The sequence below is a fragment of the Xylaria bambusicola genome (genome assembly GCF_022495145.1).
Source record: "Xylaria bambusicola strain CBS 139988 unplaced genomic scaffold F5B22scaffold_55, whole genome shotgun sequence".
Classification (NCBI taxonomy): Eukaryota; Fungi; Ascomycota; class Sordariomycetes; order Xylariales; family Xylariaceae; genus Xylaria; species Xylaria bambusicola.
Window position 1 is genome coordinate 18,324 of NW_025953608.1, and position 26,222 is coordinate 44,545.

Here is a 26,222-nt window from a genome sequence, read left to right on the forward strand (position 1 = left end):
TCTGTCTCGGTGCTCTGTTGGGTGCTGCCAATATTCCTATCCGCATGATTTTTCTCGTCCAAATCCGAGGACTTGTGACCACTATAAAGTCAAGATGTGTCAGCACTTGTCTTACGCTGAACAGGATGCAATAGGTACTGAGGACATCGTAGCGACAGTGACGATAGAAACTTATCGTTTTAACGCTTATGTTTCTGCGATAAGTTGGAAGATTATGGGAAACCTTAGAACGTTACCTTTCAGGATATATAACGACCGGTGAATCCGATTTGCGACATTCTGGATCATTGGATCGGACATCATCGTCCTCGTTAGATGGAACACCATGATCCTCGTTGGATGGGACGTCATCGTCCTCGTTGTTTTGTGACGAGTCGTTCGCCTGGGAGGCCAGAATGAAGGCTAGAATGGAAATGTCTCCCTGCTGATTTGCCTCTATACCGGGATTTTGGAGTTCTTCGCGGAGACCATTTGTGATTTTGCGAATATGGCCATCTCTAATTTCATCGATTAGATCCATTATTTCGATGTCGAAATCCGCGAGTCGTTTGACGTGGTGCTTAACGTTGGAAACTTCCGATGTCTGTTGCGCCACCGCTGTACGCGAGACGGGGCGCAGATTATTTAGGATTTGGATCTCCCTTTACCTGAAGGGCGCGAAATTGCCGTCAATATCGTACACCAGGTACGAGTGGAATACGTGACCCGTGGGTTTCGCCGAAAACGATAAATACTTTCGGGGTGTTGTTGATGAGACACAGCAGAGATCTGTGGCTATCAACGCTGACACGGGAGACCGAGAAAGAGTGCCTGATCTGGTTCACTTTCCATTCAATGTATTTTGTGCGCAGTATGAGAGGCTTCTCCGCCACGCACGGCGATGGGTCGTCGTTACGTGAACCGATGAGGAGCATGGAGAAGAGAGAAGGGGAGAGGGGCACCAGAGCGGTAGTTAAGTTCATCGAATATTAATTTATAACTAGATAACCTTTGGTCTGACCACTACCGGAACTTTAAATCCTGATATCTTGCATGTCCTGGTGCCGTCTATGCAAAGTCAGAATGGCTTCGGTCCGACGCGTTTTAGAATTTAGCTACGCGTTTAAAAGCTTAACCAACTAATTACATGCACCATAGAAATAAGTTTCGTCTGAGGAGATGGCGGTACTATCTATGCCTCTTACCTGTTGTCTGGGCAACACCTTAGCTATTACCTTGTAAAAGTGAAAGTTTAACAGCTCACTTCGGCAGTTAATCACAGTGAACACCATCCTGAGTTTAAGATGAATCTGAATATGCAGTCGATATAGCAATCTACGGACAGGAAATCTAAGGCATGTAAAGTTCACGCCGTAGAGCTTACAAACAAGTAAGTGGGCACGTAGAGGTGCAGAAGCCTCCTAGCGCATATTATTCAGGAATTACTTCAGGAGAGTGAGTGCAGTTAAACTTTCCCTGGTTATATATGAGTCATACCACAAACTGATGGTAATGCCCCCTGATTAACTTGATAGTGCGCCAAGCTTTTACAGGAAGATTTTTTAATAAGGGTACTTTATATTAGATTATAAATAAGTTAAGCGGGAGGGGGGGGGAGGGGGAGGAGTAGGATAAGGGTTAGGTCTGTTGAAAAGGGAGGTTCCGAACAAAACCGTGTAAAAGAAGGGGGTAGTGAAGACCCCAGTGGTAAACATAGGGGTATTCAGAGCAGGAGACTCGGAAACAGGAGTGTTAGGTAGAACTTTAAATGTAGACATTGCTTAATGTGCGATGTTGTGTTGTGTGTGTTGATGAAAGGCTTTTGCTGATGTTCTTAAAGTGTATGTTGCGCTGTACGCTTGTACTATGGAGAAAGAATGGTAGGCTCTGACAGAGGTTTAAGCTCAACTCGACATTTATACACATTTGAACTGGCTGTTTGAAACTCAACACTATTCGTGTTATTGGACAACTGGACTGATATTATATGGCAACATTGGATTACCTACAGTTATGATCACTATAATAAAAAGACACCGTTTTTGATATATTAATGTTATAGAACAATAACACTTGATCAATCTGTTCTTTGTCCTTTAGAAACTCTAGGTATTGTTACCATATAGCCTTTGTTCACTTCCCAAGAACAGAAGTATACTATACCAACCTGATTGAATTTGAAGTGTGCAATTTCAATGGTAACTACCTACCAGTTGATTGTGATCACTGATTCGATAATAATACGGTTACTTGTCCTACGAGGTCACGTCTGCATCTGGTCTGACTTTGGCCAGACAGTCCGGAAAATTGGTTAAATAGGTGCTCAGTGACAGACTCATGTCTAGGGTAATTACAGCGGCAGCCATACATTTTCGCTTACAGACGCAGTTACTGCGACGTTAACACCTTCATCGACAACACACGTTAGAACCTAGTTGCCAATATGATACATAACAAAAGAGCCTCGATTGCTTACACTATCCGAAATTCATCTTCGTACACAGCAATATCTCTTAGCTACCCGTCCCTTGAATTTACCATTAATACAATATCAACAGAAATTCACAAGAATCCTTCTCCAGTGTTTCCTACTACTCATGACGGCAGCGGCAACGATCGCAACGTAGGATATACGTGGGTGAGGAGGCTGGGCCCTTCCTATCAAAATAACATTTAAACTCGGCTCCACAGTTGGTGTTCCGACAGGATGACCAGTTTTCCATCAATGATATGCATTCCTCAAGGTTCTTTGAATGCTGCGTTGACTGCGATTCTTGCACACTGAGTTCGTATTTCAGTTGCTCGCAACGGCCTTCAGCTTCCTTACGGAGGGCTTTAGTTTCATTGAGCTTTTTGATGCAACTGGTCAATACAAACGGCGCAAGCCGCTCACCCGGGCCTCCTGCTTCGAAGAGTTGGAATGTGGCCAGCTCATCGTAATGCTCAGCAGCCATGTTTCCCAGTAAACAAAGAGTGTCTCTATTACCGATATCGTTGAGACATTCCAATAGAAGAGCGCAGAACGACTTGACACACCATTCGCTCTGAAGGCCTCCCTCTAGCTTGGCGAGAGAAATTGCAGAGAGCCCGGTCACGTTATAGTAGTCAGCCACGGAGTTCATGCGACAATGGCAGATCCAGCTCTCAGCGGCTTTGTTTACAGCATTGATTGTGAGATTGCCGAGTTCGTTGACAAGTGCGTGGTCTTCAGCGGCCGCGTCCTGGTCGTCTTCGCCATCATACGAAACTAGAGAAGCTGTGAGTTAGTGAGGATGACATGTGTTCCAGTTATAGAGAGTACATACCGATAGCCTGTTCTATGGTTTGCTGTACCGTTGCATCCTGGATTCCTTCATCGTGGGTAGGGATAGATGTGATGAGCTCTAGAGCTGGGTCTGGGGTCTCGTGGTAGTCTCCGGTGTAAAGGAATTCTAAAAAGCGTTTCACGCTATTCAGGTCGAAGTCCATTTTTATGGTACTGCTCTTGGCCTCCTAGGAAGTTGTAAGTCCGAGCCTTGTATGTGAAGGGCAAGGGTATATATGAAGAGCGCCGAGTCTAAACTTACGGAAAAATTGCCCGTCAATGCGGCTGTCAGGACCTCAGAATGGGCACAGACGGTGAATCTGTGTGCTGCAAATTCGACGCCTTGGCAGACAATCGTGAGGTCGCTAAAGCCACTGGTGGCCTTGAGCTGCTCTTCTAGAGAGCGTGAGGATTGTGCCATGGTAGGAGCATGCAGTGTCGTTAAGATAATGGACTAGTTTACGGGCTCGTGCAAGGCTTGCAGGAAGTTTTCTATGACGATTCGGTGCTGGGTGATGAGTCCTGAGAGGGTGTTGGGTGATGAGAGGAAGTTAGTTGACATGGACACGAACAATGCCTGGGAATGTATCAGCGCAAGGAAAGAAGGAGAAAAAAATAGAAGGTTGCGAAATCCAGAGCCCTTAGAACGCAAGCAAACAGCTCGTAGGCTCCTACAACTAGATTCTGTGGCTACCTGCAGTAAAAACCAGCCAAACAAAGAGACTAGATAATCTAAGTCTTGCGCGTAGGCAGAAGGAGTGAGGAGTAAGGGCAAATAGCATCAGTTGCAATTAGGGTACTGTTACACTAGGTCACCAGGTCAAACTTTGGTAAAGAATACACACAATATTGTTCTCCCTCTGTCAACCGGAGTAAGGTACATCCTGAGCAACCTGGTTTCCGCAGGCCTTGCCTCTACCTGCGCCAGTCAGACCGGCGACATCGCTTATGGTTTCAAGATTGGAAGCTTGATAGGTGCCACGCTGCCTGCCCAGATATACGGGCATGTTGCTGGCTTTACATTTGGACCTTTTGTTGCTACGGCTATGTACCGCTTATATACATCGCGCGGCGTTGTGTCTTGTTCAGTCTTTCAGATCCCCGCCTTGCATTTTACATGAGACATGTGCTACAAACAAACAAAGCCAAGAGGCAGCTGGGTACCTTTATAATGAAAACTATACCTCAACTTTTATATCTCGAGGGGCTTCCAACCATGCTAGTTGACTCAATGGGTGTGACAAGGGCTCTTATTGAGGGCTTAGAACTTAGTCATATTCAATAATAATCTACTAGGGGTCTCTAGGGCCTTGGATTCTTTCTTCTCTGAAGTGGGAGATTCCTTGGGCTATTTATGCCCATTCAGGCCCTCATACATTCTAGGGCTCTTTCGCCTGTTGGGCTGCCATGCCTTAACTGTTGGTCTCTTTGCAGCCAACAACTTGATCTTCTGATTCTGAATATCCAATCGCTTGTAGCCTCACTTCCGCCAAGGGTAGTGTCGGTTGAGTTCGGCTTAGGGGTCTTGGCAGACTTAGCAGTCCTGGCCGTATGACAATGGGAGTTGTAATAAGACACCTAACAGTGACTGGAGATTTTCGAGAAAATACGATGTCCTATAATCGATCATGTGACTCTCGCCGGCTACCAAGACACCAAGAAAGAGTTAACTGATGCACATTGGAGAGTGGTGGGGCTATAACTCTCGGCTCACGGCATCACGAAAGACAAGAAACACCAACGCAGCCAAGATTGGTTTCAAAGCTTGAGAAGCTTGAACAGCGACAAGTAAATACCAAGGGAAGCCGAGCTCTTGTCTGAAAGGCTTGAGAACGTTTGCATAGCCGATACCCGTTTGATGGGAAATACCAAGAGAACCCAGCTGTGTCTAAAAGGCTTGTGAAGCTTGACGTGCGCAAAGCCGTTGACAAGAACTGCTAAGGAAGCTAAGATTTCGCCCAGAAGACTCGAGCGGCTCGACCTGCAAGCACCCGTTGACAAGAGATGTCGAGGCAGCCAAGATCAGTCTAAGAGGACTTCGGAAGCTTAAATTGTGCAAGTCGAAATGTCGTGAACCATAAATCGCGAGGGGTCCGTTAATGTTGCCATTCGAGTTATTAAGGCCGTTTTTTATTTCGAAATACCGGCGAGTTCAAATGCGATGATGAGTACCTGGGAAGCACGTGTTGAATAAGCACGTTTCTGAAACTAAGAACCAAGTCAGCGTGTGGTCTATTCATAAAAAGCCAGGTCGCTCTCCAGAAGTTATAATAAAACAAGTCACAAACGTCCAAAGACGATGGCAAGGGCCACCAAGCTCATTAGAAGAGGTAATTCTTGCCGGGATCGCTGGAATTGTTACATATTATCAATCAACAAGATCTCAATGGGTGTAAGGAGACAGGAAGCGGAACCTGAGGGAACGACGAAGTCCTCGGAAAGCATCACGCATTGAGACATTCTCCCGTCGGCTAGCTTCTAGAACGACTTCGGTAGCGCCTTGGTTGAGGGTATTACTACCATGCCAAGAGCGCCACAAAAGGGATGTGAGCCCATCTACCTACCTATGTAGTGTGCCCACGTACTAAGTAAATTCAGCTCAGCTGCAAGACATCTTGAGATGCCATTATTTGTGATCATCACAACACATCAAAACGTCTAGCACGCTACACACAGCATTAACGGATGTGAGAAAAAGGTTGTCTGCCTACAGTATGTGTGCCGTGAAGCTACCGCGCGCGTGGGGGCAACGGGTGTCCGGATTGGACACCGACGAGAGCTTGCTTGCTCGGAGACGCCGCGTTTTCAAACCGACGAAAAACCAACAGCATCTCGATTCTTCAATGATAGGCGTAAGATCCTTCATCGCCAAGTTTTTTTCATGGTTTCACATGCCACGCTCGTTATGTGCACGATCATCGCAGAGCCTAGGCCTCCTAAGACGGCGCCGCTCTACTTAAGCAGGTATGTAGGTATATACGAGCCGTTGATCGGGACTCCATTGGCCCTTGGCGAGACGCAGCTCGACACCCGTGTCCAGACCAATGAAACTGGCTAGCTTGTATGGCCACTCCTGTCGAGGGTATTGAATCGAGTTTGGGAAATGTCCACTTATATGCACTTTGCCGCAGTCCACTCTCAAATGCTCGAGAAGCGAACGCAACTCGACCAACAACAGCTGAGCTGTGTCGAAAGCGGAGTAATGCAGCTTTTCTCGACGCGGAAGGTTACTTTGCTATTCTTTTTTACACTATCTCTGAACTTGCATGCGGTACGGTATTGTACTTGTTTGACTACATGTATGTTTGCCAAATTGATAAAGAAGGGCGCTATGGGCTTCTGCACGTCGCCTGATGATCTCATGCATCTCCTAGGATCACCCTGTTCAAAGACTGCGTGGAGTATATCGTTGGCTCGGAATTCTGACCGGGTCTACATGTACGTAGGATCGTTGCCCGGAGCTGAAAATTGCCAAGCACTCTGGTGGAGGATGGCAAGTAGGTATGCAATGGGCATATAATTTTTTATAGCTTTTGGAAAGTCTCGCGTGAACAGGTGGGCGTGTGGAGTTGGTAGTGGGATGAGACCAGATCAACTTCCGCCAACCAACGCCAGACAGCGCGCGCATGGATCATTTTCCGCTTGAGTGCACACTTTTGCAATCGTATCAGCCATCTCTTGCCACCTTCAAGCGGCAATGGTTGTAGGTAGGTAGCAAGAGGCGACATCTGCCTATATATCCCCTACGATCTTGGTCCCCAAGTACGTAAATATGGCCATGGGTATATACCTAGCTAGGTATATGAGAACGTTACTATAGCCTCATTACGCTAGATTCTGCCTAGGTAGGTGAACTACTAATTATAGGGTACAACAAGCCTTACCCAGCGTCTGCCCAGCATAAACATATGTAGGGACCATCATAACGGCTGTACCGTTGCGTCTTATACAAGGCAAGGTAAGGGTTGGTTACACGACCGAAGCTGGTACCGTACTTGGATTTAGGTTGTCCATGTCTCAAATACCATTTCTGCTTTCGGACCGTTTCTGGCCCTATGAGAATGGCGCTGAGAAAGAAGCAACCCTGCGAATGGGAAATGAAAGCTGGCTGATTCGATGAGCACGTGCGCTCTCGTGGACAGACAATTAGACGTCTGTTACACGACATTTATTTGAGTCAACAGATGGTTAAACCACGCCTGTTTAGCATATAGACTAGGACTATTGACATTAATTAGTATTAGTGACGGCACCTATGTTCTGAATTAAGTAGGTAGGTAGGTAGGTAGGTATATGATATCCGAAGCGGTTCAGCCGAAAGAATTTTCTTCGCCATCGACCTTGACATCCACGTTTCCCTTTCTTTGTCTACCGATTTACCGATGGGCCTGCTTATGGACCTGTCCAAGATCATACCAAGGAACCTTCGAACTGCGATAATTAAAAGCTTGCTTTTCCACCAAGACGGTCAGGCTCCTGGGCATGCAGTGTACCTACGCAGAAGACTCTCAGAACACTCTAGCTAGCGTCGCTTTCCGAGCAGGCTTCTCCAAGCTCGAATCCGGTCGGGCATCGCTTCAGTCAGTCATTGCTGGATACATTAGTTATCGAGGTTATGTAGATGTTGTATCTGTAGGCATTCTGGGGATGTCGTCCACTTGGAGACGTGAGCGGGACCACGTGGGGGATTTGGCAGCTTTCATAGGCTGCGGAGAGAGCCTCATCTGGGGTCAGCTAGGCGATATAGAGCATTAGGCCCATCCATGCTTAGATACCCTAGCCTGGGTAGTGTCTGGGCAGAAATGCAATCATCGTGACCCCTGCCGGACTTGAGAGCCTTCTTCTCCCCTGTCTGTCCCCTGTCATCCTTTCCCCCACTCCTGCCCAGCCCTTTGGTACCGCTTGCGCTAGGTAGTGTACATTGTTGTTGTACCTATCTCCTAGTCTGCTCCTAGGGAGTGGACGTGAGAAAATACCTAGCCTCCTGCTGAATCTAGATCACCAGAATTGAGGAGGCACCCGCTAGCTAAGTAAGTAGGAAACCGCCCGGGGTCAGGCCATGGTATGGACCATGGTATGACGAATAACGAATCGAGCCCACGGTTCTTCATGTATGCAAGGTCCATCATGGATATTGGGATATTGGGATTATGGAATTATGGATTATGTCGATGTCTATATCATTGCACTGCACTACGCAGGCATCCCATGAGAACTACTGCTGCACCACACCTAACAAGCATATCATGAACGCCCGGGCCCGTATCCGAACAAACAGCTCTAGGCAAAAATGTAAGTAGGCAATCTTGAACCGGCTACAAAACACTGATGGCCTTCGTACTGTAGGATAGATATCCGAGGCACACGGGGCAGCCGTGGGCGTCGATGAGAACGTGGGTGAAGCTATTGGCTCACGGCTCTTGAGACCTTCATCCTTCTAGAAGAAAGCCTCCGTCTTGGCCTCTTGGCCGCTCAACTCTTCTCGACCGTTAGCTTTGGTCTGCTTGGCTCCGACTCAAGCTGCTCGAAGCTATACTACTTTCCCGCTCGCCAATTAGGGCCTCGGCACAACCCACTTACTAGGATGACTACCTACAATGTCCTTGGCGTACGGCGAGACCCTAGCCCCTAGTCATTTCTCGATTGCTAACTCTGTGGCAGCGCTGACATCCCATCTCATATCCATACTTACAGATCAAATGCCCACGTTCCTTCATGCATACAGTACGGTAGGCATCTCAGGCGGGGGAGCTGATGGGGCGAGACATTGTACCATACTACTCCTTAGCACGGACTGAATGGGCGCACTACATCGTTCACTAGAATGTCTAGCCCCCGGTTCGACAGTGGCGTTGCAGATTGACCATCAAGAGGTCGCCCACATTGTACCAAGTCAGGCAATGGCCTGTCAATATGCACCGCGCCGGGGCCGGTCACACGTTGTACAGACATGCGAAGTATGGATCTTACCTCTCCAGCTGCTCTCCCGCGAGTGCATATAACAGCGACCATTCCTCAGCTTCTGGCTGAACTTCCCTTGTCCTTTCTTCCTTGTCTCGATCTCACCCGCCGACTCTCACCCCCCGGCAGCCTTCCAACACCGTCGGCACAATGGCGTGGCCAGCTCTGCCCCAGTACAACTACATCTTCGCCATTGGCACTCTCTTTGCCCTACTCGACGCCTTCAACAATGGCGCCAGTGAGTGATCCTAGTCCTTTTGTCCTCAGCCTGAGTGTATTTATGTATGACTAACACGTGAATAGATGATGTTGCCAACTCCTGGGCGACCAGCGTCTCTTCCCGCTCCATCTCGTACCGACAGGCTATGCTTTTCGGTCTCATCTTCGAAGTCGTAGGTGCCGTCGCCGTCGGTGCTCGAACGGCCGAGACTATCAAGAACGGTATCATTCCGGCTGAGGCCTTCCGAGGCGATGCTGGTGTTCAGATGCTTGCCTTCACCTGCGCTCTGGTTGCTGCTTCTTCTTGGGTCATGTGGTGTACCAAGAACTCCACCCACGTCTCGTCAACTTATTCGCTCATTTCTGCTGTCGCTGGTGTTGGTGTTGCTGTTGTTGGTGCCGACAAGGTCCAGTGGGGATGGAACGGTGGTAAGGGTCTCGGTGCCATCTTTGCTGGCTTGGGACTGGCTCCTCTGATCTCTGGTGGCTTCGCTGGTATCATCTTCATGCTTATCAAGGTCGTCGTCCACATGCGCAAAAACCCAGTTCCCTGGGCTGTGTGGACCTCCCCCGCTTTCTTCTTCATCGTTGGAACCATTTTGACGCTGTCCATCGTTTACAAGGGGTCGCCCAGTCTCCACCTGAAGGAGAAGCCCGCATACTGGCTTGCTGGTGTTATTCTAGGCAGCGGTGCCGCAGTTGCCCTTATCGCTACTATCTTTTTCCTGCCTTACGCTCACACCGTTGTCGTCAAGAAGGACCACTCGCTCCAGTGGTGGGAGTTCATCAAGGGCCCTCTACTGTTCAAGCGTCCCTACCCTGAGGGAGTTGAGTCAGCCAAGGTTCGCAACTACGCCGTTGTGCAAGAGGACGAAGATGATCACTCGACTCGATCACCTGAGTCATTGAAAGAGGGTGATGCCGCCTCAAGCGATGAGAAGCACTTGGTGTCCGCTGAGGTTAAGGAGAAGGACTACAAGGCACTTCTGGCTGAAGGTGACGCTCGGCACCGAGCCAACCTGTGCAAGCGACAAGGACCTATCGGCTGGGCCATGCGCACTCTCCGTGACAACCCTATGGGCGCTGGTGAGATCTACGAGTTGCACAACATCAGGGCATTGGCTGTCCGTTTCCCTGCCCTCATCGTCGCTACTCTTCTCTACGGTTTCTACTACGACATCCACTCTGCTCAACACGGTGTTCACGGAACTCCCGATGGTAAGCGTATGGAAATCGTCTACGCCCATGCCACCAAGTACCCCAACGAAGTTGAGCATCTGTACTCGTTTGTGCAGATCTTGACTGCCTGCACTGCTTCCTTCGCCCACGGTGCCAACGATATTGGAAACTCCGTCGGTCCCTGGGCTGTCATCTACGGTGCCTGGACCACTGGTGATGCCCTCAAGTCTAAGGCCCCTGTCGACCCTTGGCAGCTCGGTGTTCTCGCTGTCACTATCTCTTTCGGTTTGATCACCTACGGTTACAACATCATGAAGGGTACGTCCTATATTTTTCTTTCCTTCAGTAACTAGAAGCTAACTTGTGGAACAGTCATGGGTAACAAGATCACCTACCACTCTCCCAGTCGTGGTACCTCGATGGAGTTGGGCGCCGCTATTACCGTCCTTCTCTTCTCCCAGTTCTCTCTTCCTGTGTCTACCTCCATGTGTATCACTGGAGCTACCGTCGGTGTCGGTCTATGCAACGGTACCGTCAAGGCCGTCAACTGGAACCGTGTCCTCCTCTTGCTCATTGGTTGGATCTTGACCATCCCCATTGCCGGAACCCTCGGTGGTGTACTCATGGGAATAGTCATCAATGCTCCTCACTTTACGTCTTAAGCTGTGGGAGGGGGCGTTATAGATTGGGTGTCACATATTTTTACTATCGTTTGTGACGAAGCCCTGTGTAATAGGATTGCTTCTGCTAGAGCTGTTCGAGCTACATTGAAGGCATCATGATACCCCGAGCTCTGGGTTAGCGTTGGGTGTAAAAAACTTTTTTATTAGCATTCTCTGAGATATCCCCGTACTACATACAAGAATATAGACCGGAATAATTTGTTATGGACATAGTACTCATCGAAGTGATTATTTGATCTGCTCGCGTGACCTTTCGGTGGGATTGCGTCACAAGGATAACGCAAGGCTTGCTTGCGCGTCTTACATATTCCTGTCACCGCCCCCCCTTTTTACGTCAGAGGCATGCTTGTTGAACGTTTGTGCTGGGATGAATGACGTACTGAATTTACGACTTGGCGTTTCACGTCTCTGAAATACGCCCTACCTGTCTTACTGCCTGTCTTATGGAGAAAACTACTTGTGATACATATGCTGCGGGCTATGTAAAACGCGTTGATATAGTGCGACAGTGATGGATGGTGTCAAAGAGAGAGAGAGTGGATCATCGGGCTTTGAGTGATATCGCTGCGGGTCGATCTGTGCTAGGGACTGTAGGTAGGTTACATAGCTATCTACTCGGCAAGGTGCGTAGGGTAAATGTGAATATTGTCGCGGGTGTGAGGGTGGGTGTGAGGCTGTAGTGTAGCGCTTTATTTGTGAGATGTATGTGTGGTACTTGTGTGACGAGTGTGTTGTGTTTGGTTATCGTACTACGGAGGTGTTTTCTTGGGGTGGCTGATCACATACCGGATCAGGGATAGGTGAGAGGGCGAAATGAATAAACGGCGAGATAAAATTACTCAAGTAGATCACTTTAAGTACGCCAGTGGTCTTGTTTATTGATTTGTGGCTTGGGTGATTTTATTGGCTTGGGATATACATCTGTGTGATAGGTGGTGATACCGCGTGTGTGATACCTGCTTATTCGGGTTATATCTGACGATCTGACGATGTACTGATTAATTTGGGGGCTGCGAAATACTTACATACATATAAGCGGAGGGGCTGTTGAAGTGAAGTTAACGTGAAGCAGGGTCAAGGTAAAGTTAAAGGTTGTATGCAGTGCTGGGTTAGTTACTGTTTAAGTTCTGGATTGAACTTAGGGAGCTGGGTCTGATATCTAATTGGCGTTAGCGTTTTGAACTTTACGAGCCTGATGTATCCCTCTACCTTCATCTCTTCTCCTCCTTTTTATAATTATTATCTCCCTGATATTCGTCGATTATCATTCTAGAATTCTATGTGCTAGATGGTTTCTACCTAATACTATGCATCTGCATTATTTTCTTATCTTCTTTCTTTTCCCTTGTAATCTACGTATATATAATATGTATGTTCACATTCGGCCCCGAGCAAGAATCCACTACATAGCCTTCTGTAGATAATTGCTATTTTCCCACTTGAAACAACCAACTATGACGATAGAAGTCCACTGTACTCTTGGATGTGCATCAAAAGTAGCCGGATTATTACGTTCGCTCGTTTGTGCTGTCAGCATATGTAGGAGCTTAGATCCAATACACAAGCTACAAAAGGGTAGAAGAAAGTGGAAAAGATAGGAGGCCTAATCTCTTTCTCCAGGTGGGCTACTCCGTCAACTTATTTTACATGCTTTACAGAATTTCTGGGGTTGAGTATATATATATATACTACTCAACAGATCACAAGGTCCAGGGATATAGAAGGTATAGGGTATATATGCCTTGTCTTCGCGATATCTTCACAGGGTTACGTTTCAGACATATACATATGAGAAAGTAAACCGCACAGTAGAGTTTTGCGTGATATATGCTCGTTACCTCTGTACTTCAATAAATCAAATGAACATTCAAAGATTGAATCCAGATTTTTGGCAACGTACTCAATTGCTCACCTTTCACTTAAGTCCTTTTGGTCATCCTTATGAATTCATGATACATCCTCACACTAAGCACTCCAATTGAAGTTTGTCAATTTATTCGGAGTTGAGGAGTTGAAGTGAGAGCGAAAGACTGAATAGCCCCCAGGTTAGTAGTATACGTGTCTCATCAACTTCCCCTACTGCCTGCGTACCTTCCTCTATCTCCATCCGAGTGGGATAACTTTCCCCCCTTACTACGGAAATCACACGACACGCGACGAATCAACTTAGATAACACTCGATTATTAACCATTTCGGAAACCTATCTGCTGTCTAGCTATCTTTGACATATTTAAATATTTTTTACCTTCTCACCATGTAATATCTCCAGTCCAAAAGAAATTACATAAGGAGTGTAAACACTCTTCTCTAGTCTCGGAATATATACACGCGCAAGACGGCCTCATTGCCAAAACGCATCAAGTTCCAAAGCCCAGCAGATGATGCCCACGAGTATCCAAGAAATTTATGCCGTGAAGAGAAGTTATTCAGACTAACATGCGAGTACCTATGAAAAACAAAATCCACCTTCTGAGCCCCTTTCCATCATCATTGTCATGAAAGAGGGAGGAATCAAACAAGTACAAGATTCACCAAGACAAAAATCCCAAAGCTGTAGCATACGGTTATGGCTATGGTGAAAAGTGACGTATGGTATTGACACAGAAGATTACATACAGAGAAAAAAAAAAAGACTATACATTATTCATCTCAGTCTGTCAGCTTGTCAGGGCGCCTCTTCTCCTTCCCCTTTCCTTTCTCTCTCTCTTCTCCTCAAACCCTATCGCCCTCCACAAGGTAACTAGGTAGTCTGCAAAAAACCACTTTCCCCAGCTTCTCTTCCCCACATATGAGACGGTATGGTATGGGAAAAATCAATTGCCCACATATCAAACATCCAAAACAAAGGGGAAAAAAACTACTTTGCCTCGCTGGATATGCAACGAAAGAAAATTCTCCCTGTGGCCAAGGGAAGGTTCTGTCTGACCGAGTAGTTTTCGGCCCCAATCTTCAATCTGGTTCTGGTCTGCTCTCTATGCAGCTTCATTCACACACACACAAATGCTTGTCAAGCTTAGGCCCCCCCATAGATGAAAAAATACATCAGGTTTGGCTAGCAAGGTAATTTGCAGCCTAGAAAAAATTTCCTCATTAGTATCAAGACCCTTAAGAAAATGTCATGCCGGAGACTTCATCCTACCCTCTCTAGGTTGTAATCATATTTCTCTAATGCGTTTACTGCATCGGCCCTTGAATATCCCATCCCCGTCAGATTTTTCACCATGGGATCATCATGTTTGCCTTCATCAGTCAGTGCCCGACCGGTAAAGCTAGGACGTTCTGGACTCAGGTTCTGGGTCGGGCTCCTGGACTCCTCTGTGCTCTTTTCAGTCGAGGAGTCTTTAGCAGGAGGCAAATCTGTGAAAAGGGCATCCCACTCGTCGTTGTTGGGCGGCGTAGGGTTCTTGGCAGACCCAGCTGTAGTCGACGTGTTTGCTACAGGAGTGGCACTGGCTGTGCCGCCGGAGGTTGTTGATACATTTCCAAAGTCATAACTACTCTCAGTGCCAAATGCATTAGACACATTGGTGGATTCTGTTCTAGGCTGACTGGGAGGCGGGCTGCTGTCATAAACTGGATGGAAATCATCTAGGTTTGACCTTGACACGTTCGCAAATTCGTCGTCTGCTGATCCTTCCCTCGCATCTTCAAGCCCTTCGAAATCATCGTCTAATTCGTCGAATGCGCTCTTAGATGCCACAGGTGCTGTATTGGTTGTTGTAGACGAAGCAGGAGCAAATGGGCTCCCCGATTTGGTGGGTGAAGGTAGTGATGGCGACAGTTTCGGTGGTTCGGGGAACGCTGATAGCCCGCTAAGGCTGATGCAGTCAGTATGTACTTCAAGTAGGATTATTTGCATGTCATGCGAGGGTAACGTACTTTGAAGGCTGAGGCGTGTGACTTTTAGCACCCGTGTTCTCTGTAACGGAAGCTACCGGCGAGGCTGCAGTGGATTTTGTAGTGTTTGGAGACGATGGAGCATTGGTCGTCTCAGTTTCGCCCGCATGTTTGCGTGGTGGCGAAGCAGGTGTAAAGTCATCATCAAACCGGTTGCCTTCACTTGCTGAATCGGACTCATCATCTCGTTCAAGTTCAGAAATAGGAGGAAATTCTGTGTTGAAGCTAGAGAAAACATTCGAGGGATCCTTTCCAGACTTATCTTGCGACTTACTTGAGGAACTAGGGAAACTGGCAAAAGCGGAATCAAAGTCCATCTTGGCATTGCCCGCATCCTTCATTCCGGCAAATGGGTCGCTGTCCCGGTGGCTATGAAAGCTCGTAATTGGAGCATTGGGTGTTGGGGTCTCATCTGAGAATGCACCAGGAACCGAACCATTAGTCGAAGCTGCTTCTTTTGGTTCGTTGTGTGGAGATGTCAAGCTCTGGTTGGCCTCTGAAACTGAAGTTGCGCTCTGACCTGTTGCAGTCGCCTCGAGAGCATTAGGGAATGGGGACATTGTCTGACGTGTTGGAATCGATGACTCCGATGTCTCACTGAGAGGCGGGAATCCTGAGACTGGCTGTCGGGATTCTGAGCTCGTGGTGGCCTCTATGTTCAATGTTCCCTGGCGGCTAGCAGTAGGAGAGGAGCCTGTGGGTGTCCCAAAAGAGCCGACACTAGCTGATGAATTTCCCGTGTTTTGCTTCTTGAAGGACGTAACTGGCGGTGGCGTGCTTGAGCTTGGACTAGGGCCAAAGATATCATCAAATGCTTTCTCGTTATAAGGCTTAGCTGGAGGAGAAGAAAAGGCACCCATGATATCTGAGCTCCCTGTTCGTCTAAAAAAAGGGTTGTTGGCACTTGCAGTAGACGGTGTAGGGCTTGCTACTTGAGCAGGCGCAGCTACTGGTGAGCTAGCGCTGGCTTGACGGGCCAGTTCCTCGTTACTCTTGGTGAGATCATCAACCTCGGTTTGCAACTTGTCACGTTCGCCCTCGACTGTTGCTAATTGTTTCTTATTGATAGCAACAAGACCCTTTTGCTGTCGAGCTTCAGACTTGAGCTTTTCAATCTGTGGTTTCAGTTGCGTAATTTCCGAATTAACGGCGCTAATACGTTGCTTTAAACTAGCATTCTCTTGTTGATCAGTCTGAAGTGCTTGCGAAAGCTGTCGGTGCTGCCCAACTAAATCCTGGTAAGTCCCATCGATAGAGACCATTTCATTCGTCAATTTTCTCGTTTCTTCACGGATAGTCTTGAGCTGTTCTTCTAAAGTTCGCACGTCCTTGGCTTCTTTCTCATATAAAGTCCGTAGCTGAGAAAGCCGTTGCTCAAAGTTTCTCTTCTGCTCGCTGGCCTGGTTGATCTCATTTTGCGTTGTGCCTCGTTGTCCCTGAACCTGTTGCATTTGTTTGGACAAAGAGCCAATTTGGTTTGACAGGTTGGCCAATTCAGCAGTCTCATTTGTTAGCTTCTTACTGATCTCAGGGTCATTATCTCCAAGAAGGTCCTCCATATTAGTTGGCTGTCCCCTAGCAGCTTGAGAGGAAGTCCCTGATCCGCCAGTGTCCTGAGACGTTAAAGTTTTACCAAATGAGGAAGATGGTATGAATGGCTTGAAGGTATTTCCTGTTGGCGACGACTGGATAGGGGATGCGCTTTTCACACCAGCAAATGCTTCGACTGCAGGGGCTTTGGTGGCTACCCCTGTACCTTGAGGCGACAGTGAAGCGGATGCAGGAGCGGGACTGGGTGAAGCATCTAATCCAAACAAATCATCAAGTGCAGACTTGGGTTGTGGTGGGGGTTGAATAGGCGCAGGCGCAGGTGCAGGTGAGGACGTAGGGGGTGCAAAAGGTGACGGATCTATGCGGTTTCGGAGAGACGGAGGTATGAGATTCGGAGGGAGAGATGTAGGCAATGGACCACCCTTAGTGCGTTGTTGACGAATGAGATACATGGCGACTGCGAACGTATCTTTAGTCAAACGGCCTTCTGAATTGATATCTGCAAGGTCCCAGACCTGGGCTAATGCGTCCTCAGATAACTTTGATTGACTTAAGAAAGGGACAGCTTCCTCTCCGGTAATGAATCCCTTGTTGGTCTTATCCAGGTCTGCGTAAAATTGATCATATTTTGCTTTGTCCGCCGGTGCAACTAACCAGTCACTCCCGGTTGTCTGAGGAGGGATACCCAGACCTTGCGCACCTAATGGTGGTCGTCCGAGAGGGCTGCTCGTTCGGGGTTGTGCCGATCCGCTCAACTGCCGTGGTATGGCAGATACTTGGGGGCCCGTAACCGTTGGGCTTTGTCTTGGAGCCGGTGGTCCACGTCGCGTGGCAGCTTCGTAGAGAGGAGCAGGGAGGATGCTTGGCAATGCTCGCAGAGCTCCCGTCTTCATAGAAGTGAGAAGATGCATCGCAATGACAAACTCGGTCAGCACCAGACCACCTCTCTGCTCAGTATCTGCTAGTTGCCAAATACGCCCTAAAACTTCATTCGGGAGCTGAGATTTCTCGAATATGGTCTTAGCCGGCCCACCCGGTAGTATGCCATTTTGCAGACTCTGGTTTTCGAAAATGGCAGCATATTGGGAGACCTTCTCAGGAGTCAGAGGCGGTATCCGTATAGGACCAGTGCCGGAGGCTTGCTGCTGCAGCGGCGCGGGGGCAGGGGCGGGACCGATGTTGATGCCATCGAATTTAGGCAGAGGCCCCTGTTGGAGGGCAAGCTCTGATGTCGGTTCTCGACCGGCTTGGGCGTGGCCTATGAGACGGAGTGCGACGCCGAAGCCAGTAGCTTCTAGAAAACCACGATTCTCTCGGTCTGCTATCTGCCATACCTATAACAACCAGTAGCTCTGTTAGTATTACCACCAAGTTCATGGACGAATGCCGCAGATAGGAGCATCCACATTCGGCGCGAACTAAACAAACTGACCTCTCCGAGTATGCGCGAGTCTAGCCGCGTCTTCTCAAAGAATTGGACGGCGATCTCTCCCGTTACCACTCCCACATTCTCGGTATCAGCTTGGCGGAAAAGCAGTCCGTAGACTCTCTTCTCTTCGGGGGATAAGTTGAGGTTCGGCGCTCCTGGAACCATGATAACGTGACGTTAGCGGATGGCAATGTAGTGTAAACAGCGAAACAGGGGGGTGTATCCAGGTCGAGGGAAACTACGTATAGTATGGAAATGTGGCGAATGTAGATGATAACGTACCTGCCCCAAAAGAAGATTCGGCGGCCATGATTGCGCGGCCAAAGCAGACAGGTGAACAAGCTTGTCTGTTGTGTTGTACTGGTGGGCGGTTGGCGTGGGAGTCGGGAGTCGGAATGGGAGGATGGTGCGCTGCCTAGCTTTGGACGGTGGATTCAAACGACCGAAACAGAGTAGAAACGGCAATCTCGCGAGCTGTTAGCAGTGCAGCAGCAACGACATTGGACAGGGACCAAAGAACCGTAAGAGCTCTCACGACGAGGAAGAGTCTCTCCGTAGACGCCGTCGCTGTCTGTTGGCTCAACGAGGATGGGCAAGGAAAGGTACCCTGGAAGGTCTTAGATGTTGGAGTTGGTGGTTACAAGCTACGGTTACGGTCCAGGTAGAGTTAAGTCAAGTTAATTGTCCCCAACCCGAGCTCGCGCCTCCAGCTTTCGCAAATAGCAAAGGAGGCTGGACATTTGACGCCGGGGGGCCCGCCACTGCAGCGCACTACGCAATGGAACTAAGCTGCATAGGTAAGTACATGAATGTCTAAATCCATACCTACCTTACAGGCTACAGGCTCCAGGCTTCAGGCTACAGGCTACATTTATTTGCAGGTAGATAATCACACTGTCTGTCAATCCTACAGACATGTAAACCCGGTCCATCCACTTGTGAGTTGGAATGGCGATCCTGTCAAAAGCTGCGTGTCTTGTCTCTGGTCCAGGATGCTGGGAAAGCGGATTATATTCGCCCGATTAGGAGCTACCCAACCGCTACTGACTTTCGTAGTGTTGCACTGGAGGCGGCACACTTGAGCCGCCAGCAAATCAGACCAGTCTACAACATTTCTATAGAGTACCTAAATCATGTCGTCGGTTAGTAAACCATGTAGGTATGTATAATGAGCACGAGTATCGTGTATAGAATACTGTATACATTCATGAATCATCTTCCCAAGTGCATAGCTTCAACTGTAAGTAAATCCGTCTCATCATTCCCCATCCAAGCTAACGGTCTGAGGTAGATATGGAGGTACAATAGGAAGGAGGCATTCGTTATCCGCAAGCAGGGGGATGGATGCATTTGCACTACCTACTTAATCCTCGCCAACCCCAGCTTCTCTATTGCCGATGCAGTAGACGGCTTTTCTTTCACCCAAGCAGCTATCCAGTCACATCGTCGGGCTGCCATAGGCATGCTACCACATCGAGGTCACGGGTGCTGCAACCCCAGACCCCGAGTGGCTGTAGCGTAGGCGCTGCATGTCTCTTTTGCCCCAGCCTGTGCTATTGGACCATCGTCAGGCTTCTCTTGCGGAAACGAATGGGCGTTGCTCCCATTTCCACGCTGTTGCATTGCATGATCGCCCATGGACTTTCCAATGCTTGAAAATCAACCAATTTCGCTTGTAGGCTGAGATTTGAACTTGCAACACCCTTGTTCGTGCAGTGGGCCAAAAAATGCTGCCATGCCTGTGTTGAACTATAATACGCCCATGAGGAGAATAAATAAAAGACGCTACCAAGACAAAACTACATGATACTGAGCTTTTCAAAGCTTTCTTTTCACAGTAATGATTCAATACACGTAATACCTGCAGTGGATACGGCTCGGGACGTCATCTCTGATGACTGGTGCTATTAAAGTTGGTAAGACGGATTTACAAAGAGTATAGTGCTATTGTTCCTACAAAACATTCTGCAAGATGAAGGGACATTGGGACAAAGGGCGTCGTCCTGATCCCTACCTAGCAATTCTCACAGGGACCAACAGCCACCTCTTTTGGTAGAGCTGAACCCAGATGCCCCGCCACTACGTAGGACACTGTAGAAACAGACCAGACTTCTAGGTGAGAATTGGAGGAATAAAGCTGAAACGGGATTTGTGGTGCGATCAAGCAGGCCGACAATGCTCAAACTCAAAATTAGTACTCAGCCTCGAGGTCGTCCTCAGCACCCTCGTGAGATTCGGTAGCAACTTCTTCGTAATCACGCTCCAACGCAGCCAAGTCCTCGCGGGCCTCGGAGAATTCACCTTCTTCCATACCCTCGCCAACATACCAGTGAACAAAAGCACGCTTCGAGTACATGAGGTCGAACTTGGCTGATAGTGCCGACCAGGCTTCGGCGATGGCGGTGGTGTTGGAGAGCATGCACCTATCTCAGCGTTAGCATTGTTTAATCTTTACGAAGATATGAATTGCACATACACAGCACGGTCAACCTTGGCAAGGTCACCGTTAGGTACCAGCTGAGGTGGCTGGAAGCAGATACCGAGCTTGAAGCCAGTAGGGCACCAGTCGACGAATTGAATGGTACGCTTGGTCTTGAGGGTGGCAACTGCGGCGTGGGCGTCCCGGGGAACGACGTCACCACGGTACAGCAGGCATGTCGCCATGTATTTGCCGTTGCGAGGGTCACACTTAACCATTTGGTTGTGGGGCTCGAAGCAGGACATGGTCATCTCCATAACTGAGTTGGCCTCGTGGGCGGCCTTAGCACTTGAGATGACAGGTGCATAAGCAACCAGAGGGAAGTGGATGCGAGGATACGGGACAAGGTTGGTCTGGAATTCATTCAGATCGACATTGAGAGAGCCATCAAATCGAAGAGAAGCAGTGATAGAAGAAACAACTAAACATTATTAGCCTCAACCTAGCGAACGGATTATCTGGCGATTATTACCTTGGGCGATAAGACGGTTGAGGTTCTCGTAGTTGGGACGCTCAAGGCCGAGGTTGCGACGGCAGATGTCGTAGATGGCCTCATTGTCGACCATGAAGGAACAGTCGGAGTGCTCCAGAGTGGTGTGGGTAGTAAGGATAGAGTTGTAGGGTTCGACAACTGAGGTGGCGGTCTGAGGAGCGGGATATACGCAAAATTCAAGCTTGCTCTTCTTGCCATAGTCGACAGACAAACGTTCCATCAATAGGGCACCGAACCCAGATCCGGTACCACCACCGAATGAGTGGAAGACCAAGAAACCTTGGAGGCCAGCACAGCTGTCCGCAACACGTCGAATCTTGTCCAATACCTGATCGATGAGCTCCTTGCCAACCGTGTAATGGCCACGCGCGTAGTTGTTGGAAGCATCCTCCTTGCCAGTAATCATCTGCTCGGGGTGGAAAAGGCTTCGGTAAGTGCCGGTGCGGACCTCGTCAACAACGTTGGGCTCGAGATCGCAGTAAATAGTACGAGGCACGTATTTGCCCTGGCCTGTATTCCAGATGATTAGGAGAGAGGTCTTGGGTGCTTTGGTTTAGAACGTGTATCCTACCTGTCTCGGAGAAGAAAGTGCTGAAGCCATGGTCGGGATCAGCTTGTTTACGCTCTTCGGTCAGGTATCCGTCGGGCTATTTCGGTTCGCTGTCAGACATTGTGCATACCAAAAAGGTGCACAGCACGGAGAACATACCTGAATACCGTGCTCGAGGCAGTAGAGCTATACATATAGAAGTTTAGTCTTAAGGTTCGTTGTTCCCAATGACCCAAACTCAGACCACCCGTAGGCCGTCCGAAGAGGGTGCATAGCACTCCCATCGTCCACTTACCTCCCAGCAGGAGTTAGCAATTTGGCAACCGGCTTGGCCGACTGTAGACAAAGCCTCGGTTAGTACGATGATGATATTCTATCATGGGTTTTTGTATGGTATGGCCCGGAGGTAGGTGATGATGGCAGAGTCTTGAAATATGCGGTGAAGGTGAAGGGGGGAAGACGCGTGCTCAGAAAAACATACCGTTGACACTAATAATCTCACGCATTGTGACAGCAGGCAATGCGAAGGGTAACTTAAAGCAAAATCAAGGGAGAGATGTCGAGGGAGAGAGTGAAGGCAACCAACAGCAGCGTGTCTGGGAGGTTGAAGGCAGGAGAGAACACGGCAGTCTAGGAGAGTTGTCGAGAAGTTGTGTTGATGGTGGTTGAGGCCCGTTTTGAGCTCGGTGGGGTCAATTTTTTGTTGTCCCCCTGTTTTTGGGTAAGCGCACTGGGCGGCGATTCGGGTCTGTTGATAGGTACCTACTAGAATACCCCCCAATTTCATCCTAGTGTACTTGTACAGTAGGTAGCGGTACCTTGCTCACTCAGACTCACTTGACCCCAAGCTCACCCAATTCCATCCAATCAACAGCCGTCGCCCGCCAACAGGAGGAGCACAGTTCTGAACAGGAGTCTGGGCGACGTTGCCTGTTAGAGCTCAAGCACGGGCCAGCCAGCCCCGGCACAAGTACCCGCACATCCTAGAAGCCCTTGAAGCCCTTGAAGCACCGCACAGTCCTGCCAAAGCCCCCTACAGGCAGGCGAGAACAGGCTGCCAGAACCCCTACGCCGATACTCCGGCAGCTACCGGACAGTCTCCGCATGTGGAGCCCCATCATATTACCTACTTAGTGTTGCCAATACTCCTTAAAGTACTTATTCTGTCCATCCTTATCACCCAATTCTGCTGTACCTGTACCTAGCACCGCCGTACCTACCTCTCGCTCGTCCATCTTGTTGTCTCTGTATATGTAATATCACTAATCAAGTTGGTGCTGTGTTGGCGCAATTTGTTCCAATCAGCTGCCATTTCACTCCTGTTCCTAGGCAGCACACTTTGTGCTTGTTCCCCTTTCTCCTGTCCTCATCTCACTCTTGCCACATCGAGTAAGTCGTCGGCAATATGTTGGCCCTGTATGTCTGGTTGCTTCTCATGGTTCCTTATGCATGGGGGAACACTGAGAAGACAATTTTCCTCGGCCCGTCGCCAGTACAACTCGACTCAAAGACGTATCCTCCATTCGATCACTTACGACTTGTTTCACTCGGCCCTGATAATTTCACTCTCCGTACACATCTCAAAGCTGAGTTTCCCAGCAATGGTACGAGAAAGGGCACGCCATCATGGTTCATGCTCCGCAACCTTACTGAGGGTCAACGCTATGAGGTCCGTGTTTGCTGGGCAGCAACTGTATGTCAAATTTCCTTATATATATATATATATATACACGTTAGTTGAACAGTACATGGCGCTTACTGTGATATCCAGCAACCAACCGCGTTCAACCTGGAAGCATATGAACTCGAAACTGTAATCAACGTCCCTGAATTGATATCGGAACTTTCTGAATATGCATCCAAGCCGCTGCCTAATATAAACAGCCATGTTTCTATCTCTTCGCAAATTCTGGAGCCTGGTGTGGAAGAGTCCGTCCAGCTCCTCAGAATCATCACGGCCGCAGATTTCTATACTACAAACCATACATTAATGCGAAATGTTCCTCCCGTCAGCGTAGACATTATCCTGGATCCTTTTATTTTGAATATACTACCCCAGTCGCTGTTATCCACAGCGATATATACCACAGCAGTAGCTCTCTTCTCCTGGTTTGTGGGGAAATGGATATCATCATGCGTTCGCCAGATAGCAGCGGAACCAACAAAACAGAAGTTTCAATGATCTTCTCGATATACTTTCTTGCCCCATATCAAAAGCTCCAACCTCACATTCGATCCCCTCTTTGTCAAGCATATCCTGCAGGGGTCGGAAAATGGATATACACGCCACCCTAACACATAAACCCTCGAAATCGAAGGAGGTAGGATTTGACGGCGGGATAACAGTGCATGACCAAGAGGGAGTATTTTCGCAGTTGATCATGTTGAAAATATCGGCCAACCAATAGCCGCGTGAGAAGCTCAACTACCAGTTCCCAGGGTGGTATCCTGCCTGTCCTCCATGTTGCCCATGTGGCGGAGCGGGTGCATGGCCAGTGTACGAAGGCTGGCCAGGGTACTGATGTGGTGGGGCTGCAGATGAAGAAGGTGGGTATTGCTGGCCATACGCAGAGGGAGGTGGAGGGTATTGTTGTTGATGACCTCCATATGAAGGCTGGGCTGAAGGAGAGGCGTATTGATTTTGTGGAGGAGCTGTTCAAATTAGCCCACCTGGAATGTGAATAGCTGGTCTCGGGCTAGGCTACTCACGATAATCATGTGTGGCTGGGGCGTGCCCATAGTTGGGTGAAGGCCCACCATTTCCGTAAGGTGGATTCTGATGTCCAGGTTGACTGTACGGAGATGCGCCGTGTTGTCCCGGTGGAGGTGGATAGGATGGCGTACTATGTTGAGCCTGGGGATTGTTGTATGAAGGCGTGCTGTGTTGATTGGGAAGAGGTGAACTATATGAAGGTGTTGATGCATTTGGCGGCTGGTAAGACGTTGGTGGAGCTTGTCCGCTGTAGCTTCCTGACTGGCCAGAATTGGAATAACCATAACTCTGCCCCTGAAATTATGTAAACATTCTGTGATAGCATCTCTGCGAGAGCAAACTTACTGATTGTTTCCCCTGATGACCCCCGAACATACCTGCCACGCCTCCCATCACTTGCCCAGCTAGCCCACCAGATGGGTGAGTTTGTTGGTGCTGTCCGCCATGGTAGTTCTGCGGTTGCTCGGGCTTATTATGCCCAGACGAAAACAAATTCGAAGCCAATTGGCCTACTATGGAAGAATTTCCCCCGGAATGACTACCGGAGGAACCACTGTGGCCACCCCCATGACTGTTGCCGAGACTCCCAATGAGTTGACCGGCCAAATTTCCTAAGCCTCCCTGGCTGTTGCCACCGTGCGGCTTCCCACTACCGCCCGAAAACTGGCTCAACAGCGCATTTGCGGCGATGTTCTGTTAAGATGAGACGGTCAGCGACGTTTCGTCACGGACACTCAGAAATCCAACCAAGAGTGCTCAAGCCAACATACGCCAAAACCTCGGTCCCCGGTCGGTCCATCAAGGCCCCTCGAACTTTCCGGCGGCAGGATAGGCTCCATGCGACCATCTGGGTGCTTGAGAGTCTGCGTTCCATCCGGGTGTGTTATGACTTCTCGCGGACCCGGGACACCATATGGATGCTCGTTTGAGTGCGCCGGGGTGCCTCCCGGCGCAGCATCAGTAGGAACCTCCCATTGCGAAACGCCAGTCGAAAGCTGCACATAATAATATTTCTTACTTGACCCATCCCACTGCGCTATCCATCCGGGAGGAAGGTGTGGTGGCTCGAACGTAGGACCCTCGTTGGGGGAGGCGGGGCCAGCCATGGGGACTGAGGGGTCTTGAAATCAATGCTCAAGTGCTGGGCACAGTGGCGGAAGTTGAAGTACCAAACCGGGCGATGAAAGAAAGATATGAACGGATTGATTTAAAGAAGAAATCTGCACGATGAAGCGTTGAATGTTAGCGAACAAGATCTCTATGTAGTCCTTAGACACGGCATCCTGAGTGGCTGACGTGACTGACTTACCTCTTTAAATCTGGGGCTGAGCTTGGAAGAAAGGGTCAATAACCTGGAAATCTTGGAGGCCTGATAGATAACTTGTAAGTGGTGATCACCTATCTAGACCAACCAACCACGATTCGACCTAAGGAGCTCAGGTAGATACCCTTTTTAGGTAAGATACGATCTTGGCGGGCGCCGTCGTCAAGACTACCTAGATAAGTACCTACCTACTCTGTACCTAAGTAGGTACCTATGAAAGTGCGCCACTACTCAGCCACACGAGCGAGCATACAGGGCGGCTCACCCCTCCCCACATAGCGCGGCTTACCCCTATGGTCAGTGCGGAAATCTTGGCAAGTACTGCCGTTAGAAAAGTATATTCTAGGTAAATACATATGTAAAAAAAAAAATCTGGATGTAGTTAATAGGGAGTTAAAAAAAAATCTTAATATAGTTAATAAGGAGTTAAAAAAAATTTCAATATAGTTAATAAAAAGTT

At 48.7% G+C, this 26,222-nt stretch overlaps 7 protein-coding genes across 7 annotated transcripts; 2 read left to right on the top strand and 5 right to left on the bottom strand.

The window, feature by feature from the left end:
• Window positions 1–2,570: 2,570 nt before the first annotated feature.
• Window positions 2,571–3,704, bottom strand: F5B22DRAFT_639089 (uncharacterized protein; the record flags this gene model as incomplete). The annotated part of the gene is made up of 3 exons (XM_047977678.1): window positions 2,571–3,122; window positions 3,313–3,471; window positions 3,546–3,704. The coding sequence occupies 3 exons, from the start codon at window positions 3,702–3,704 to the stop codon at window positions 2,571–2,573; spliced, it is 870 nt and encodes a 289-aa protein (XP_047826812.1).
• A 5,313-nt stretch (window positions 3,705–9,017) lies between these two features.
• On the top strand, window positions 9,018–11,572 carry F5B22DRAFT_441320 (putative sodium/phosphate symporter). The gene is made up of 3 exons (XM_047971863.1): window positions 9,018–9,482; window positions 9,548–10,960; window positions 11,015–11,572. The coding sequence occupies exons 1-3, from the start codon at window positions 9,395–9,397 to the stop codon at window positions 11,302–11,304; spliced, it is 1,791 nt and encodes a 596-aa protein (XP_047826813.1). The 5' UTR covers window positions 9,018–9,394; the 3' UTR covers window positions 11,305–11,572.
• A 2,649-nt stretch (window positions 11,573–14,221) lies between these two features.
• On the bottom strand, window positions 14,222–15,615 carry F5B22DRAFT_441794 (uncharacterized protein). The gene is made up of 3 exons (XM_047971865.1): window positions 15,498–15,615; window positions 14,466–15,448; window positions 14,222–14,398 (listed from the first exon to the last, which is right to left on the bottom strand). The coding sequence occupies exons 2-3, from the start codon at window positions 15,183–15,185 to the stop codon at window positions 14,369–14,371; spliced, it is 750 nt and encodes a 249-aa protein (XP_047826814.1). The 5' UTR covers window positions 15,186–15,448; window positions 15,498–15,615; the 3' UTR covers window positions 14,222–14,368.
• Window positions 15,616–15,719: 104 nt separating this feature from the next.
• F5B22DRAFT_441766 (uncharacterized protein) lies at window positions 15,720–18,691 on the bottom strand. Its single transcript, XM_047971864.1, has 4 exons — window positions 18,486–18,691; window positions 18,207–18,358; window positions 16,132–18,108; window positions 15,720–16,037 (listed from the first exon to the last, which is right to left on the bottom strand). Exons 1-4 carry the CDS (start codon window positions 18,511–18,513, stop codon window positions 15,882–15,884), a joined length of 2,313 nt encoding a protein of 770 aa, XP_047826815.1. The 5' UTR covers window positions 18,514–18,691; the 3' UTR covers window positions 15,720–15,881.
• A 1,333-nt stretch (window positions 18,692–20,024) lies between these two features.
• On the bottom strand, window positions 20,025–22,463 carry F5B22DRAFT_441861 (tubulin alpha-B chain). Its single transcript, XM_047971866.1, has 7 exons — window positions 22,207–22,463; window positions 22,021–22,061; window positions 21,885–21,911; window positions 21,747–21,822; window positions 21,155–21,685; window positions 20,680–21,103; window positions 20,025–20,626 (listed from the first exon to the last, which is right to left on the bottom strand). The coding sequence occupies exons 1-7, from the start codon at window positions 22,229–22,231 to the stop codon at window positions 20,395–20,397; spliced, it is 1,356 nt and encodes a 451-aa protein (XP_047826816.1). The 5' UTR covers window positions 22,232–22,463; the 3' UTR covers window positions 20,025–20,394.
• Window positions 22,464–22,995: 532 nt separating this feature from the next.
• Window positions 22,996–24,147, top strand: F5B22DRAFT_441905 (uncharacterized protein). Its single transcript, XM_047971867.1, has 2 exons — window positions 22,996–23,418; window positions 23,497–24,147. Exons 1-2 carry the CDS (start codon window positions 23,131–23,133, stop codon window positions 23,905–23,907), a joined length of 699 nt encoding a protein of 232 aa, XP_047826817.1. The 5' UTR covers window positions 22,996–23,130; the 3' UTR covers window positions 23,908–24,147.
• On the bottom strand, window positions 24,029–25,803 carry F5B22DRAFT_441918 (uncharacterized protein). The gene is made up of 5 exons (XM_047971868.1): window positions 25,748–25,803; window positions 25,209–25,658; window positions 24,784–25,131; window positions 24,435–24,732; window positions 24,029–24,377 (listed from the first exon to the last, which is right to left on the bottom strand). Exons 2-5 carry the CDS (start codon window positions 25,542–25,544, stop codon window positions 24,151–24,153), a joined length of 1,209 nt encoding a protein of 402 aa, XP_047826818.1. The 5' UTR covers window positions 25,545–25,658; window positions 25,748–25,803; the 3' UTR covers window positions 24,029–24,150.
• Between the last annotated feature and the right edge of the window lie 419 nt (window positions 25,804–26,222).